Source organism: Diorhabda carinulata, chromosome 10 (assembly GCF_026250575.1).
Source record: "Diorhabda carinulata isolate Delta chromosome 10, icDioCari1.1, whole genome shotgun sequence".
Lineage (NCBI taxonomy): Eukaryota > Metazoa > Arthropoda > Insecta > Coleoptera > Chrysomelidae > Diorhabda > Diorhabda carinulata.
The window spans coordinates 13,094,748-13,114,221 of record NC_079469.1 but is presented as its reverse complement, the minus strand read 5'-3'; the positions used below and the strand labels follow the sequence as shown (position 1 = coordinate 13,114,221).

Genomic DNA, 19,474 nt, shown 5'->3' with positions numbered 1-19,474 from the left:
AAGTACTTGGCCTCGCCGAAAACTTTATAGATTCAGGATTAATACTTTTTATTCTTCACAAACGCGTCTGTCATTTCTCGAGATAAATTCACAATAACTAATTAATTAAATCTTATAATCTCTTGCATCATAACATGACTAGGGCAATTAACTTATTTTCATTCATATCTAGCTCCGCCAGATTTTGTCCATTCTGTTGATTCGTCGATTTCATTTAATCAACATAGGAAGCAGTAAATACTATTACTCACTTCCTTCCGCGTTACACCAGTCAGTTTTTTCATAAGTATCAATCTTAAAACGCTCGTGAATACTCGTGGAAAGCGTTCTACACCAACATTGACATCATATCAGATCATAGTGCACACATGTTGACAAATTGTATGAACCACTATTCAATCTGTGATAGCAGCAATTTAACTGCAATCCCAGCTTATTACTTGAATATCATAGTGTTTAAAAGAGTTACTAAATCTAAATTCTGTGGTTCCGTGACATCTCCAAATAAACTGAGTGGTTCCTTGGGTAGCATTGCTGTTAATTCAAAAGTTTGACATAAGCCAAAGCACCAGAGGTAAGTAGGAATAAGTAGAAACAAACTTTGTAAAACCAATTTCACTACAATGTTGCCTAGTAATACGGATGTCGTTACGAAAATTTTGTACGAAGCAAACCTCAATTATTTTGTATAATAATGTAAAAAAACATCTTACTTTACTTCGATTTAGGTGGGGCGATGAAATAGCAAAATTTCTTTAAAACTATGAGCCTCAAGGATTGTTGAAGGCTGAAAGAACTCATATTGGAAACTCAGAATTGTAGAGATCATAGAGATCAAAAGATTAGATACATTTTTTCAGAACAATACGCAAATACCATTTTTTGCAAATATTACAATAGTTACATGAAGTAATGTAACTCCGATATCTGTTTTCGGTGTACACGAAAAAGTTTCAGTGATTCAATTAGAGGTACACAGGAGTCAGTTTACACTCTATTAAAATTTTTCACAATTTCCTAAACTCGATAAGTCGAAATTTGACATATTTTGAAGAATTGAAATTACAGAGCATTTTGTTTTATTGTAGAATAACTTATAGTCGATTTGAAATTCTAGCCGAAATGGAAATACTCGTTAATTACGATACTCTATGAACACATTATATATGGCAGGGGTTGAATTTATTTTATTTTTCATCGTTCGAAACATGAATATTCTTTATGTTAACTCGAATCCTTTTGGAAAAATAACCTCAAATATTTGGATTTGGATTTGTAGCAGCGGAAAGAATATTCCAATATTTGCTCCAGCTCGATTTATTTCGAAAGTATAAAGAATTATATCCTTTTCCCGACATGTAGGGGTTGTAAGGGTAAACAATTGGGTTCGATTCCTTTATATCGTACAGCTGTTTATAATATTTGTAAAAATTTTATTCAACTTTCTATCTTAATTATTATATGGATTACATATTAACAGAAAATTAAATATATAGGTACTTGAATACCTCAACTTTTTTATTTATTTATTTGATTTATCATATGTTAACGATTAATGTTACTTTCCTTTACACTAAATCTATTTTTTTTACTATGGAAACTAAACAAAGCAAAAAACTTTACTTCTTTATACCTAAAATACAAATTTTACGAACGACTTTGCATCCATTATCAAGACTGTAATCAGTGGCGGCGCTAGCCGCCGCGGGGCCCTGTGCGAGGTGAGTTACGGGGGCCCTTCACCGGAAAATAGCAGTAGCATGGCAGTTTCGCGATTTAAAAGGTTTGATTCCATACTTCAATACTTGCGGGGCCCCAGACTTTAAAACATTAAAACCGTGTAGAAAATATTTCTATACATATTTATTTATAAAATATTTATTTTTAAGTATAAAATTAAAATGACCTCATAACCTCAGAATAGGGGAAATATTAGATAAAACCTTCACAGCTTTCTGAAAAACACTGACAGATTGATAGCCCTGCGGGGCCCCGGGAGGCGCGATCGCACAGCTCGCACATGCCTGGCGCCGCCACTGGCTGTAATGAATACCAGAAAGAAACTGGTTCCTGAAATTATCATTTTCTATATTGTTTTAACTTACTTGTATATTAAGATTAAAAGACAAAACTAATATGGCGAATTTTCATATCATTTAAATTTTCTTGGGAACTAAATTATCTTTATAACAAAACTGAAATTTGGTTTTGGAATGAATCTTACTCGTTCCTGTCGATTTGTGGCCAATTTATTTTGAGTTTATTTCTAAACTCTTATACGGGGGATAAGTAATTAAAATTTAATATAAAGAAGTGGGAGTTAGATTAAAAATTGTTTTTCTTTTTTTTTTTCATTATAAGGAATAATAGAAACGTCCAGTCAACCCAAACAAGAAGCTTGAAAAATTACTATAATATATCACGTCCGTCATTCTTGGACTGTAATCCCATCTGAGTATTAATATTGTAATTGAAGCTAATAAGTGTGCAAAACTCATCAAACGGTTCTGAGAATGTCCAAATGGTTTGGAATTGGTTATTATTGTGAATATGTGATCAAAAACAAAAATTGTGAACATAGAATCAGAAGAATTTAATCCCCCACCTTAAGTTTAAGCTGGCGATAGCATCCTCAGCCAAGCTGTGCCACCTGGGTTGTAAAATCTGGAAATTGTTTATTAAGTTGGTCTGGTTTATATAATACACATCCAAGAATTTTCTTTTCTCATGATTTCTTACAATGGGAGTATTTTCAAAAGAATAATATCAATTAATATGTGATGATTAAAATATTTGTACAATAGATAAAACCATATTAGTAGATATCTTGAAAAAATTATTGAAAACATAGTATCAAAAAGCTGATAAAACTTAAAAACAAATCCAAAAAATTGAAAAAAATTAAGAATTTATAAAATGCAATCCTCAAACAATTACACAACCAGACAAATGTAATAGAACACTAATAATGAACACCGATGATTATAACAATAAAATTACACTTATCAAAATATTAAATCAGATGAAACCAATATATTTAAAAACAAAAAATAGTACATTTATGACAAAGCTTTCAAATAATGACTCAATCAACGCAAATTAAGCAAAAAAATTACAAAGACATAATGCTTTATCACCAAAACTATATGGTCTTCCAAAATTAAATAAACCGAATATACCAATGCGTCTAATAGTGTCATATACCCAATCACCTTTCTACAAATTATCCAAATACCTTGTCAACAGTTATCAAAAATAACCAAAAATTGTTTTTACATAAAAGATTCAATTATGTTCAAGCAGTTTTTAGATACAGTACATATTCCTGACAACTACAAAATCATGTCTCTAGACGTTGTCTCAATGTACACAAATATTCCTAATGATCTCATAACACACGTATTGAAAAATATATGGGATTCAGTCAAACAACATACATCACTCAGCTATGACCAATTTCTAGAAAGTATTATGTTTAGACAAACTAATCATTATTTCCAATATAAGGGCAACTGAACGGATGTACAATGGGATCTCCAATTTCCTAAAGTCTAGCGCAAATTGTTATATTATGGAATATGTAGAGGAGAAGATTCTGGATGATATGGATATTGATGTAATGATAAAGATGCGTTGACGACTGTCTATATAAATGATAAATAACATATTCAAGAGAAGGGTAAACAGATACTACAATCAATTTAAAAACAAAACAGAAACTAAACATCAAAAGATAAAACATTTTTCCTTACCATATGTACAAGGAGTTTCCCAACAATTATCGAATTATTCCAATAAATATGATATTAGTATTAGTCATAAAGGACCGGGAAAAAATAGACAATCATATAAAAATGGAAAAAAGTTTTTTTTGTTCCTCGAGTAGAATGGAAAAAGAAGTGGAGAATTTCCAAATGTAAATCATGTGAATCATAAGCTAAAGGTTAGTAAATTTTATTTATTGGTACAAATAAAAAGAACAATTGTACATGTGAGTCTAGATATACATAAACATTTCAAATAATATCAGATTATTATCAATCTTATCAAATTTAAATGTAAAATATCAATAATTTCTTGTTACCTATAGGAAGTTATTCCTGAAATATATAACTCTTTCAAAAATTAGTAACATTAATAATGTTTGTTTATTGAGATTTAGTCAATGTATCTCAATATCTATAAGATATGATATATGATTTTTCAAAAATACGGTCGACGAAAATGCTTTGTAAGAAGAAATAAATCAATCTGAAAAATTTAGACGCGAGATATTGTTATTTTCCGTTAATAACACACTTGTGTTTTAGTTTATCAAATTATTGAGAAATAGTTGTGTAGTATCGTGTAAAACATCGTATTTAAATATCATTCCAGCATCTGCTTCGGTTACCCCTAGATACTGAGTTTGATTATATTATTTTCTTGGGAAAGACATAAAAACAGAAGAGAATAAATAAAGCAGAAAATTGTGGGATATTCGTGGGTACACTTACGAATTCGTTTGCTACCCGATGTGATCTGTTGTTTTTAGCTTTAATATAAAGATAACAAAGTTGCGACATTGAAAACATGAAGATATGCCGTCCCAAAAACATCTTTTCAGTTAAAACTCACAATTATGTAAAAAATTCATTAGCAACACACGAATAGATCCGTCTGAGGCACTATATGCAGTTGATTTTAACGCGAATCAATAACCATGTCTATTTTAGATTGCATGAAACCCAATAAAATTGCTAATCAGTCTGTCTGTCCAAAAATTTTGTATGAACCTTCTTTTTGTGGACTAGTTATTACATCGCGGGCAAAATCCATAATGTTCTGAGACTGTTTTTTTACACATCCCTATACCTGATGGAACTTAATTAATACTTTCCAATGGAGTATCTAGGATTCATCCTCGATAAAACACTTACTTGGAACAATCATCTAGACAAGGTAATCTCGAAAATCACTGCGGCTTAAGGACTTGACTTTATTTCATCATGGGCAAGTCTACCATGGTATACTAGAGGTCAAAAAACTATATTCACAAACGCATCGCTTGTTTGGTGGTCGAAAACTGAACAAACAACAGCTCAGAACAAACTGAACAAAGTCAAAGACCGATCTGTTTCGGCATGTCATGAAGCAAGGAGCTGGATTTAGCATTTCTGGATCAAACATAACACTAGAAAATTAGTTGCAGCTAAATGTGCAATCTATTGTGAATTCTTTCTGTAACTTCATTTTATTGCTTGGTTAGTATTATCGACTTTTAAAAATTACTGCATACAATGAAGTTTCAAAACATGCTTTATTGAAATACAACAACAAATGTTAAAATATAAGAATATTTTTGTAGACTATATTGTAAGTTTTTTCTTTGGATGCAAATATGTAATATCTGCCCTTGTGTTTTCTTTAAAGTAACAGCAAAGCTAAGCTTGACCGGAAACTGAACTATTTTAAATTGAAAAGGAAGGTCAGTTGGAATAATTGGAATCTCCCTTGCCGACACCTGTTAAAATAGTAGCACCAAGTATATTCTGCCCCAATTTTGTTATACGAAACTTTGTTCCATTACATAGCCGAGGAGCATCTAGATTGCGCACCAGCATTACTAGTAAATTTAGTTTATTTGACTTAGTACTTAGTTCCTTATCCATGATTGTATCCATCGACAAATACTCCTTCATTTCTCCTTGCACATCTTTTAAAATGTCGGTGTTTATTTTATTAACAACTTTATTTTTTGGTGCTAATGCCCGTGACGAATTTTTAGATAATGTAGAAATAACGCTTCCGAGACATTTTTAGACATACGCTTTCAGTGACAGTCACTGAAGGTACCATTGTACCTAACATCAAAAATTCCAAATAGCTGAAGCTATAGTCAATTGAATTAGATGTATGCTAGAAGTAGCAAAATGTTGATATTTTTTGAGAATTTTTTTTTTATTTTTGTATATATATGTTTTCTGATTTACGCGGTCTTAAAACTCAAGCGAAAGTATACAATACCCGCCTTATACTTGTGTAAATGTAAATTATACGTTATCTCCAGCTATTTGGTTTGCAATGGGCAATGCAAGATAATGAATACATGTACTTTTTAAAGGATTTATGATAGGTCTTCCCTTCTTTGAATATATACACTGTCATCAAACATACTAAAAACGTACAAAACTTATACTTTAATACCAGACATTTTAAGCACATTGGATGATGAGTAATAATTGACGTATATTAAACTGAAGTCACCACCGTAAGATAGCTGGAGAGATGATTTGGTTAGGTTAGAAAAAAATGCTAACTTTTAGGCTCAAGAAACGTAGGTTGATACATATGTATCAGAGTTTAGAAAAAAGCAAAAATCTATATGCTAGTGTAACCGTAGCTCTCAAAAATGCAGAGAACTGCTATCGATAAAATATCGCGCCAAGGTTCTTGCATGAAGTTAAAGTTGAGATCTTTTGCAACAGTGATTTGTGGAGGGTTATTAGTAATCATTAAGCTCAATTACTATGGAAATAGAATGATTAAACATAATAAATCAGGAAATTTGGTTACATAAAATGTTGCATCAAGCAATATGTTTCACAATGTTTCGAAGAAATCAACCAAAACTTACCTCGTATGTATTACAAGAGTACAGTTCATAGGATACATATTTTCGAAAAATCAAACAAATGTGGTAATTAAAACTGTGGTCGCAGTATGTGTGTGTCAAATAGATATGGATAATATGAAAGTAATTAAGATTGTGTTATGTTATTCACTTTTCTGATAAATTTCTGTTTTCCCATCATAAAGTTCATTGGGAGTACGATATTGATAAACACAGCTTCAATCTACCGATTATAAATTAATAAGTATCAAGACGACATGCTGTTTAGTTAATTGATAAATATTTGCAAGTAAGTACGATGTTTTGAGAAGTTTATTAAAATTTTGATTTTATTGTCTAGAAAAATCAAATTGCCCAATATTTCCGTAAAAAATAAGAGATTTTTAAGACGTTTACGACGAAAACACCAGCTTTCATTTCAGTAATTCAATTTCTTCGCAATTTTTTTCCTTTTTACATAATTTTAAGATGATTTTTACGTGGCTTTGAAAACTAATTTTTTTGTTCTGATAATGTTCAGAATACTAAAAACAGTTTGGCAAGAAGGTAACTCTTTAGAGATTGTCAGTAGGTTTTCTATAGTGATTATATTGTTAATTCCCGCCATGTTTCTGATGTCAACGGTCAAAATTTTACATAAATAAGATAGATTAGCTTCGACAAATATATTATAAAACTAATTTTATTGCTCGTTAAGAGGGAAAAAAATAATTTTTATGGTCAATAAAACACAATTTTTTACGTGGAAAATTAATTAGAGAAACCAAGAAAAAGTTACATAACTATTACGCATAGTGCTAGCCTACATAAATAGTAAAATGTGTACCCTTATTTGGCTATCTTTGAGAAAAAACACTTCTGGCAAACAAATGGTGGTGTAACAGTTAGAATTAAACATTATACGTTGCTTTAATGGAACGGTGGCGACATGTCCAGTTATTCTGAAAAAATAGGCCCCCATTTGCTTCGAAGTTCTTCGTGCGCGACCAACTTTTGATGGATTTGGCTCACCTTGAAAGACCCATACAGTCTATTGTTGTTTAGTTTCGAGTTTCGGGTTCATATGTATAGATCCATAATTCTTTACCTATCCCGATCTGATTAAATGTCTTTCGAAGCACCGCGATTGAATTTAGCATTTAGCAATTGTCCAATTATGCAAATTTTTTTGACAGCCACATTTCATACAATATTGAATGTATGCGACTGGAATTAATGCTCAAGTATGCCTCAATTTCACGGTATGTTTTCTGACAATAGCCGATTTTGCACGTTTCAAGTATCTGTACACAACTCATATGACAACACATTCTGAGTGCGCTTACCATTGAAAATGTCAAACTCTGATGTCAGATTTGACATATTCACAGTGTTGTCATATCTAAAAACTTGAGTAGCAACCCTCGTATCACTGTGAGTAAAAGGAGTATTGATTTTGACAAGAAAAGTATATTAAATTTCAATGAAAATTTTTCTAATTTTGCTAATTTTTCCAACGACAGTTTATTTTTTTGAGCAAACTTGACAATATCCAAACAAATATGGTGAGCGTGATTTTGCCAATCAAAGTGCTGTTTAGAATGAGGTGAAAAATAAAGTTTATTGAATTTCTTAAACAAGAAGCAAAAATTGGAGCTGCCCTAATAAACATCTCCAAAGCATATTAACTTTTCCAATATAGATCGAAATCTTTTTCTTATCTAATGGTTTCATTTCTCAATATTTCATTACACTAAGTTTAATGTTGACGAAGATGTTACTACAGCCACTGGATTGGTAGTAGTGAAATACAGTTGTTTCCATCACTGAAATGAGAACTCGAAAAAATTGAACTGCTTCGTGACCTTTTACACACAAAAATCCTAAATTTTCAAATTACAGAAAAGAGCGTAGCCACTAAATTCATTTAGAAAAGTGAAAAGAAATTAAGAAAATGTGGAATGAATGTCCGTTCGACTTTTAAGAATTCAATATTTTAGAGGAATTCAGTTATATAGAGAAGAAAAACGTCTTCTTGTTGACATGGATGAAACTAACATTCATTGTTCTCAGACTCATTTGAAAAGGTTGAATTATTCAACTAATAATGGAGAAAAAACCTATTTAAAAATAGCTTAAATTGTCAATAGGTTTCGTACCTTATTCATATGTAAGGTGGACGTCTAGATCTAGCACTGGCGCTTATCACAATGATATGAATTTTGATAATTACCAAAACTATGCAACTGAAAATTCAACACCTTATTCACAAACCGAAAACAACAAATTAAATAGATATTACCAACATATGCAACAAGAAAAGCCATTATACAGGAATGGTTAAAGTTTCGAAGCATCCCATTTGACGAAGATATGTATAAACCAAAATAATACGACCTTATGAAAGTACAAGATTTATGAAATACGTATATTTTCACTTCTAAAGCCACAGTGAATTTGAAGATTGACTCCACACCAACCCGATTTGAATCCAATTGAATTGGTATGGGCAAAAATGGAAGAATATATTGCCAAGTAAAATGTTTCTAAAATGTCACGATTCACTGTTGAATAGTGGAAAAAACAGTGTGGAAAATTTTGAGCATTATTCATAGAAAACGAACCACTCTTGTATAGTGATTCCGATACAAATTCAGACAACGATAGCAACGAAAATGAGAAATATTTTGATATATCGGGCATTAAAGGACTTGATGAAAACGCATCTTCAAGTTAAGGGTGAATTTGTACAAATTTGACTGAAACTAGGTTTCATGGAAGATTCGTTTTATCACCTGTCAGCTCTGTTACTGAAACTTTTCAATATTATATAATTAGTAAGCAGTTAATAATTATTCAGTTTCATTTTCAATTTGTCTTAAAATACCCTCTTTTGTTCTATCGATTTATTTAATTTTTCCATTCCGCCTCCTCCTTATTTTCTCTCAAAGTTTTCGTCCTTTGATCCGTTACAAATGATAAAATTGGTGAGTGGGAATTAAGTTTTTTTTTAAATAAATCAATTTACTTTGTGGGAAACTACACTTTATTTTGTATTTAAAAAATATTCAAAAGTTCGCTCATTCTAAGTAATTATACGTATTCATAAATTGAATGTAATAGGACAATATCGAAATTTATTTTTATGATTGTTTCAGTTTTCGTTCTGTGTCCTACTGATAATTTTCTGTCGTTATTTTATTATAGAATATTGTCAACCTTACCATTATATCAACATAAAAAATCAAAAACTTTCTAAAAATGACTATGCAATAGTTTGGGTTATACTTTTTTGGGTTGTTTATTAATCTTTTGTGCATTCCAGAGATCGTCCTTCGTTTGCCAAGCAGTAGTGAATTATGTTACACCTGCAAGCAAACTAAAAAAAGAAAATAATTTCTGATACGAGCCCAGATAATTTATTCTTGGAAGTTTGATAGTGAAATTTAATTTTGTTTCAGAATGAAGTATTTATTGCTCCTTGTGCTTTTGATAATTGATTTCACAGATATCGATGGTCGTTTATGTTCCAGACCAATGGTGAAAAGAGAAGAAGTTTATATCTACAGGACCACATCAGTTATTTACGTGAAAGTTGTAAGATGTTTATACAATGATAAAATAAAAAAGTACTACGATATTTCCGACAACTGTTTGAAAGCTTACACCAACGGCACATTCACTACAAAATATGATGAAACTTATAATATTAGAAGACCTGATAGTCCCGCACTATTAGAGGTATATATTACGAAGGCGGATTTCTTAAAAAATGAAATCTTTTTGAGGTAAGTTTGATGTATTTTTTTTTGCCCAGAGGTGGGGTGGAAGCTAATGCCTTCCTCACAGCGGGCGGGTGCAAATGCTGTGAGATCGGGTGGGACTCTCACCCACTAAACCACCCTCCTCAATCCTCGGGAGTGTCGTACGCCGGAAGGACAACAAATTGTACAACATCTAATCCTTTGGATTTTTGAGCTGTTTCTTAGCTTTACCCCTCTCCACCAGTCCGTCAATACGGCACAAGAAGAGAGAAAGTTACTGAGCCACTCCACCAACTTCAAGGTTTTACAGCTCCCAGGAGTGGAAGTTTGATTTATTAGCATGTGGAACGAGAAATATGATCAGTTTTTGGTAGTAGGTGCACAGAAACTTTTTTAATTGATCATTATCTCAATTTCTTAATATAGTTTGGAAGTATCTACATTATCTTCAGAAATATCGTGATTAGTTAACTAAAATTAGTTATTACATCTATATAATCCAGATCAAAACTGAAGGAAAATATATATGTGTGGTAAAAGAGCCAAGATGCGAGGGACCAAAGGAAATATCACTTAATAGGGTCCACTGGACGTACCTACTGGACAGTTATTTCAATAACCAAGATTTTTATCAGAGAGAATTGGGACCAAAAAATTTGGTCCTTCATATTGTGACTTCCAAACAAGGATTAGTTGGAACAAAAGTTTAAGAAGTTCAAGATAAAATAAAAACCAATACAAATTCCATCAAAGCACCAGGATTTCATTTGATATGATACCGAACTCAGAAAAGCCGTTACACGATGTCAAATATTGAGAAGAATAAAACCTTTCACAGAACAACAAAACTTTATCTCAAATTCTCAGTTTGGCTGGAAAAACACAAAACGTATCCCCGATATACTTGAACGTGTACTGACATTATTACTGCCAAAACAATACGCAGAGAATACAGAGATGTATTACAAATATATTGTTTAGAGTGGAAAAGGAAAAGGAAAACCCATTCTCTCTTCAGCTCTTCAATGTCATGTTATATATCAATGGAATAGTAATGGCCACATTAGATCGACACTCCAAAATTTTACTATACAATCAAATACTTAAACCCGTATGGTTTAAGAAAATTCAACTATGGAAGTATATTAGGGAAAGTATATTTTATTGGACAAGACAATATTGCTAATTTAAAAGTTAGGTTAACGGAAGAAATTAACAAAATAACCCCTGAGGTCATAATTACAAAGAAGTTTTTGCTATATTATGAGCGTTTTCTTATTGGGAACGTGGCAATGAAACACTAAAATGGAATAACTTTAATATATTTTCCGAGCCTTCGAATACTTATGTATCCATCGTCTGGAAAATAATTAATCAAGATTTTCAGTGGTTTTGAATCGTATTCATGTAAATAATTTTAAGATTTATAGGTTTATAGGTCATTTATATTAATTCCATCAAAACAACTACAAAATCAAACTAGTCAAATTAACGAAAACCAGTTTGGAAAGTGAATAACCAACAAGTAAATTTATTATACAAAAAGATAGAGATTTTCTCAATATGTATGCCTAAATAGATAATCTTTGTAGAGTGAAAAAGAAAAATTTTATCTCTCTACTAATTGTGCTGTAATACACACTGATGTAAGATCTTGAGAAAACTGCCTCTTCAATCCTTATCATAAAAATTTTTCCAGAAATCTTGATGTCACATTATATAAAATAAACAATATCATAAAACAGAATGGTCTATGAAACGAACTTAGTACTCAACATATTTATAATTCAATAGATGTGCTGAATCACAAAAAAATCACAGACTATAAGTTTGGTTGATGGAGCTATCCAATTATCAAATCCTGAATTCAGATGCTTAGCTATTCAAGCAAAAAATTGCTTTGAAAAAATTATATATTACACATTCTTTAAAATGATATAGGTACTATAATCAATTGGGAAACTTAGCAGAAACTAAACATCAAAACGTGGAATGTTTTTCCCTTGCCATGTGTATAAAAAGCATCACGAAAGTCGAATTTTTCGTCGAATGAAGAATTTAACTAATACACAAACAAATCTTTCCATAAAATGAATTTCTTGGCAATGATATCAATTCTCAATCTTATTTCTTTATATGGAAAATTTGCTATTCCTCAATAACTTTTCATTTCACAAGTTCACTCTCTCTCTCGAATGAAAATTCATAATTTCAATAGACGCGGTGGTCTCGAACCCTCTTGTTCAATTCCAATTGACAATAAAGAAAAAATTGTCATAATGACAAGAAATTTCGAAAATGGGAAGTAAAAAAAATCACCCTAGCAACGATCATACTCGTATTATTCATTAAATAGGAGGCGGTCCAGTTCAACAATTACAACGATCAAAATGATTTCGGGCGTTTTGTGCTAGAAGTAGAAGAACTGAAGAAGAAAACTTTGAACTTGAGAAAGACAATTCTTCAGCATCACCCCCTACTTGCATGCGAAGTTCGAACCCTCTAGTTAAACTTTTTCTGGCCAAAAAATAAGAAAATATAACAAAAATGACCATAAAATGGAGAAGGGGGGAGATGGAAAGTTTCGACCTTAGACAGGAAATCATCTCGCAACTAATTGAACCTACATGTGAAATTTCATTTTTCAGTCGCTTTTCGTTTGACCTGCAGAGGTGAGCAAAGGTATATAAACTACAGACATTCGAAAAACCATCATAATCGTGTTCAGGAGGTCTCAAAACATGGGGAAAATGATGTGCCCCCAATTTTTCTTCTAGTCATGCTTACCGTAATAGTCTAATTTTTCCTTGAAAAATTCGACTAAAAACGTTTCCAAGAACTATCGAATTTTTTCACTAAATATGATATTAGTATAAGTCAGGAGGAAATAACAAACTTTATCGAAATATTTCACTGAAATAAAATTAGATTAGAGGTAATCGATACGATAAAAATGTAAAACTGCATTAACAAACTATAAAATAACAAAAAAACATACATTCTATGATAAGAATTCAAAAATTTTTCAAATGGAATCATATATATAAGTAAACGAGATTTTTTAGAAATGATTCATATATATTAAATAGGAACGAGAAAGCTACCAACGATAAAAAGACCTAAACAGTAAGATTTATATTTCTATTTCATAAATTTTAATGAAACTACGAATCAAGCTTGGTTTATATTGTGAAAATAAAAAAAATATCATTAAATTAACACACTGAAATGCTACTTGTAGTTCATGCATAAAATTAAAATTGAACTTCGCGAACTTATTATTTTTTCCTCAATTTTGTGAGGTTATAAGCACAGAATACCTTAGGTCAGTCTGTATTGTTTCGTTTAAAGCATTCTTCTTCTTTGGTTATGGAAATATTCGAGTTATTGTGTCGATTTCAGCTGTGGTCTTTTACTAATATCAAAAAAATAGTAAAAAGCAATGTCCGAAAGTCAGCTGTGCCCCTTAGATGATGGAACACTGATAGATAGTATCAGAAACAAAACATACTTTGGTATATATGTGATGTCGGGAGCTTTCCACATTTGTATGACAAAAAGGGCCCATACAGGTTACTAATAATTTATAATTATCCTTAATTTACTGCATAATTTAAAAAATTACCACCAAGAAAGTTTAGTTTAATGTTAATTTCAATTTAGTTTTAATTTTGGCTGCATAAACCAAGCTTAATTCAATTGATGACATTTTGAAATGTAACAACTGAAGAAAAATTATTATTTTGGCCACAACAGTTTTGTTTGATATTTATGTTGGAGGTGGAAAAAAATAGGTGAAAACGTCAATTTTTAAAAACCAATTTTCAATCAAATAAAACCTTAAATCCAGAAAATTTAGCAACAAAAATTAGCTAATCACACCTTATCCCAAATTTACCTATTTCCATATTGAAGTAACTGGACATGTGCTTTCATTATATTTGTATTCCTTTTTCAGATCGGGAACAATATGTAGATACGACAGGGGATTTTGCTACGATCCAAGAGAAGCGTACAATTACGCAGTTGTTTGGGAAGTAATCCCCAAACCAAAAGTAAAGTTTCCAGATACGCAAAATCCAATCTTCCACGGATCTGTAGATTTATGGAATTTCACTTCTAACAATTTAACATATTTATTTTACTATGATACACATATCGATATATCTTTTGCATTCAGGCTCAATAATTACTTAGATAACAAGGAACAAATATGGTACACCGACGAAAGTGGTTATATGGTATCGTTGAAAAGTTTGGGTAAACCTTATTGTTCATTAAAAAAGCCAAGTAAAAATCATTTTTCGTTTAAATCCAAGAGGTTTGTGAGTGAAGCTATTCTAAGAGATTGTGATTTGAGAACTAATGCTGTTGATGGGGATGTAGAATTAGATGCAGAATATTTAGTAGATCCTGAAAATCTGAAAATAATCTTAAGTCAGTATCAATCTCGCCTCCATTTGAGTAATAACTCTTTTTCTTCCATAGAAAAATACACTACAAAATTAGAGAGTTATATGGAGGACTTAAAATATAAGAAATCTTTGAATTTAAGTTTAAATATTCTTTTCAATAAAACAGCTGAGCTGGACGCGAAAACCAAACACTTACATTTGAGTGAAGAAAGATTGTGGTTAAGTCTTAATTCCATAAAGGGAAAAATAGATTGTTTAAGAAATACGTCAGACGAATTTATCGAAAATGTTTTCAATCAGTTTACACTCCAACTGCAAGCTTTAAATAAAAGTAGTACGATGTGTTTACATAAAGGCAATGGTATAGAAACCGACAATAAGAATAAGGAACTTTCAAAAACAATTATTTCAATGGAGAAATGTTTAATGGAGTTACAGAACACCATTAACCAAAAAATTGAGTTATCTTATGTAAAAATAAGAAAAATCGAAGAAGCTTTGAATGATTTTGAGAAGAAGTTAAATGAAGATCATGAGGTAAATGATGAAAAATTCAATAAAACAGAAGAAAATGTAAAACAAATTCAGTTGTTAAATAAAACAGCATCTAATATAGAATATACCCTCAAGAATAAAATCGATATCATCGTTTCGTTAGCTGACAAAATATTAAATTTGAAAAATACAACGGATACATCGTTTGAAAAGTATAATTTTGATTTGAATCAGCTTAATATATCTGTACATGAGAAGATGCATTCATTAGATAAGCATATTAATAATTTGCGAATCTTAGTGGAATCATACAAATTTGTACAAAACGATTCCAGGAATTCAATTCTAAAGAAAATTGAGCAGGATATGAAGAAAATGGTGGAAAGTAACAAAAATTATGCCGATAATATCGAAAGTAGTATTATGGAGAAATTTAAACCGATAGTTGACCTATTGAATAAAGATAGAAAAAGTCTTTTGGAACGAGTTGATAACATTACTGTTGATATTAATAACAATATAAGGAAATATTTAATTGATAATAGTGTACGTGTAGAAAACTTAAATGAAAAGTTCAATCAAACAACGGCACATATTTTAAATGAAATTAATAATACTAATAATAAAATCAACATCGGAGAAAAGAGATTAAGTGATTTTGTTTTCAATAGAAATGAATCCATGGAACAATTCAAGTCTGAGTTAACTATATTAAAAAGTAGATTAGATTCTTTAAATTTTGATGTACTGAAATTTAAAGAAGGTTTGTATTCAAATTTGAAAGACATGTTGAAAGGTTATTCGATGGAAAAAAAATATTTAAGTGATGAAATAAGTAATTTGAAACAAACGGCATTTCAGGATAAGATTTATATAAATGACACTTTCAATAAAATAATCAATGAAAAAACTAATTATGTTGCAAATCAGTTACATTTAGCGAATCGAGCAATAGACGAATTGAATAAATCAATGAGCAATTCTCGAAATGAATCCAAAGAATTTGTATTGAGTATATTAAATTTGAGAGAGAAAAGTATTTTAACGAAATTGGAACCGCAGATAACATTATTAAAAAATGATATCACTAAATATCGAAATGAAACTGAAAAGCTTATGACTGTTATGGGAAACGAAGTCAATAAATTTTATAAATCCTACAATCTAAAATATGATACGCTTGATAGAAATATTATAGATTTAAATAGAACTATATTGAATAGAGAAAATATTACTAAAGTGAAAATTGACGAACTAGAAGAAAGAATCAGTAGCTCAAATTTGAAAATAGATAATGTAGAAAAAAGTATCGACCATCTAATTATAAATACTAGCTTAGTTAATAATCATATCGAAAATAATAAGAATGTAACAACAAGTATTGAGAATCAATTATTTAGTCTATCAAAAAATCTTAATAAAATTGAAAGAGACGTTTCAATAGTATTAACTGAAGAAATTACAAGAATCAATCAGAGTTTGGAATATAATAGTGCAACAATTGAAAAAGTTTTAACAGATTTTAATAAAACTTATGATGAAGTTAGAGAATGTTTTGGAGAAGCTAAGAGCAATATTTCAATAATCAGTTCTAATATGAGTAATTTAGAGAAAAATCTAAATATGGAGAGAGTAAATAGTATGAAAATATCTACAGAATATACCAAATTGAAGAACGAATTAGAAAACAATAAACAATTGATTATTAATAACGAGAAGATTATAAAAGAGCTAAATAAAAATCTGGAAAATTCCAATAAACAATATTCTGCGAGCATCAATGAAATTGCTGAGTTAAAAAAAGAAATACAAGAAATAAGGAAAGGGGATAAAATAAAAGAAAATTCATTTAATGAGTCATTAAAAAATATTATCGAGTTATTACGACAAAAAGATGACGAGATAAGCGCGATTAAAACAGAACTCAAGCGAATGTCTTCTTGTTGTAATGACAACAGAAACGATTTGTTAGAAAAAACGAAGGAAGTTGATGAAATTAAAACAATGTTTATTCAAAACATTACAGATCTTAAAACACAACATACATCGTTTAATCACACAATTAGACAAATTTTAGATAATCTGGAAATAGAGGTACCAGATTCCCAATGAAGAAACTTAAATTATTTGCATGATAACGACTTTTTGATGAATAAATATTTCTGCAACATTTCTCTTTTTTCTAAATGATCAATGAAAATCCAAAGCAATGTGACCATGACTGTTGGACTGTAATACTGTATTTTCTTCGTTGGAACTACTTTCTTTGAATGATCAAGGTGTTTTGCAATGTCTTCAAAAAAACTTTGTCGATTTTATCAAGTTTCCTTTGGTTTTATCGGCTTCCGTGTTGAAATGATTGATTATTGAAACGATTTTCAAACAAGAAAACTATGAATTATCAAGCACTACTTTGATTCGCAAATTTTGTACTTTATTTTTGAAACTGTCGATTTCTGTTCCAAAATTTTTTTTCTTAATGTCGCAGATCGAAAATTAATTGGAATGGAAAAATGCTTCGACAATTAGTTCAAACGCATGCAAAATTTGTTGATGTTATTGGTGAATATCTTGCTAAATAATAAAACCATATACAATTATAAATATTTGTTTTAATTTTTCTGTCTTAAGACTAAGTACCAACCCTCGTACACTTCATGCAAGATCCTACTACTCGATTCTGCAGGTATCTGTTTTTCACTAAAACTGTCTTTCAACATATACTGAACATATAAACAACGGACTTTCTGGAACTCTGGGCAGAGAACATAGCCCTGAGCCGCAACCGAGTACTTCAAGTTTTTAGCCAACTGTTTCTGATATCACATAAATTAAATGTTACAGAAAAGTATTTTTCATACAGAAATTTATGTAGTTGAGTTCAATAAATTATCGCAAACAGGAGATTATTTTTTTTGTTCGAAAGCCAAGCAGCCATTCGAGCTCTGAGCTCCAATGTCATAAAATTCAATCTGGATTGGGGATGCCTGGACAGGTTAAATGAGTTAGAGAGGAAGAATAAAGCTACCCTCCAATAGGCTCCGGGGCTCAATGGAGTGGAGGGCAATAAAATAGCAGACAGACTTGCTAAAATACAATAGAGGAATAATCTGCAGTGTTAAGTAAAGAAAATCATGAGAAACGATAACCAGAGAAGTTTTGTTGAATGTATAAACCTAGAAAAGAACAATCTTAATAAACAAAAGTCCTGTTGGAGCATTGCAGCCTCAATGGAACTCTCAAAACGCTAGGTTCAGCAGATAGTGCAGCCTATAGATCCTGCTAGGCAGATGTCGAAACCTCTAACCACATTCTCTCGAAGTGCGAGGGACTAAGGAGTCCCAGATGAAGATCTTCTGTAGTTAAAGCCATCGCACATCCTGATTTTTCCAAAAAGAATGGGATTGATATATATTAACTGCAAACACACGGTCCATCATCCATGCTGCCACAAAAAAAGTGGACACAGAAAAATCGCCGTGTACATAATACCCTAAATAAACATACATACATAGTTTTATAAGTATGAAATTATACCAATTTATAGCAATTTGAATAAAAATTCAAATTTTTAATCGTTTCCTACGGGCACATCAAATTTATTCGATTGTCTTCAATAAACTGAGAGGTTTAAGTTATAACCTCACGTGTATTGTAATTAAGTTAAAACAAATCATATTAGTTAAATAATGAAAAAAATATTCATAAACTACGAACCATAAATTGAATACCTTCCAATTGATGTCACAGTTGGTTTTACAAACTGATTTAGGTCATGAAAAAATCCCATTTGCTTGACCCAGTAGGATTTGGGATTTTACCATCATTATAAAGATGTAAATATAAATTAATTGGAAAAATAATTTTCAGGTCATTAGATAGTATAGAGTTATCTTCCCAAGTTCCATGAATTTATTCTAAATATGTTATGTCAACTAACCTCGTTCCAAGATTCTAGTTGCCAGTTCGACCTCGCGATACCTTCGTCGATAACATGGGAATTTAATAATTCAGTTACTCTAGTTCACAACTTATTGATAAATAAATCATAGTCGCACGAATGTTCCATTTTATTACAAAATTGAATCATGTAGCCAAATATTCAGTTCTCATCAAGCATTTCGTATATTTTCCAATCAAATTTGAGTATAGAATTCAAATTTGTAGTTTTGAATAAATTCAATATCATTTTTTTATTGATACATGTA

General features: G+C 30.7%; 1 protein-coding gene across 4 annotated transcripts; it reads left to right on the top strand.

Annotated features, from left to right (window-relative positions):
- Positions 1 to 539: 539 nt before the first annotated feature.
- Positions 540 to 17,870, top strand: LOC130898708 (repetitive organellar protein-like). 4 transcript variants are annotated; one of them, XM_057808178.1, is made up of 3 exons: positions 540 to 574; positions 10,126 to 10,380; positions 14,315 to 17,870. In XM_057808178.1, the coding sequence occupies exons 2-3, from the start codon at positions 10,130 to 10,132 to the stop codon at positions 17,376 to 17,378; spliced, it is 3,315 nt and encodes a 1,104-aa protein (XP_057664161.1). In that variant the 5' UTR covers positions 540 to 574; positions 10,126 to 10,129; the 3' UTR covers positions 17,379 to 17,870. The 4 variants fall into 4 exon arrangements, with proteins under 4 accessions (XP_057664161.1, XP_057664160.1, XP_057664159.1 ...); XM_057808177.1 differs by lacking the exon at positions 540 to 574 and adding an exon at positions 3,926 to 3,943 and having other exon boundaries at positions 10,054 to 10,380; XM_057808176.1 differs by lacking the exon at positions 540 to 574 and adding an exon at positions 6,682 to 6,902 and having other exon boundaries at positions 10,054 to 10,380.
- Positions 17,871 to 19,474: the final 1,604 nt, after the last annotated feature.

Coding starts and splice junctions, on each gene's coding strand:
- LOC130898708 (XM_057808177.1), top strand. CDS start 10,055: ATGAAGTATTTATTGCTCCTTGTGCTTTTGATAATTGATTTCACAGAT. Junction 10,381..14,314: donor AAAAATGAAATCTTTTTGAG/GTAAGTTTGATG, acceptor TTCCTTTTTCAG/ATCGGGAACAATATGTAGAT.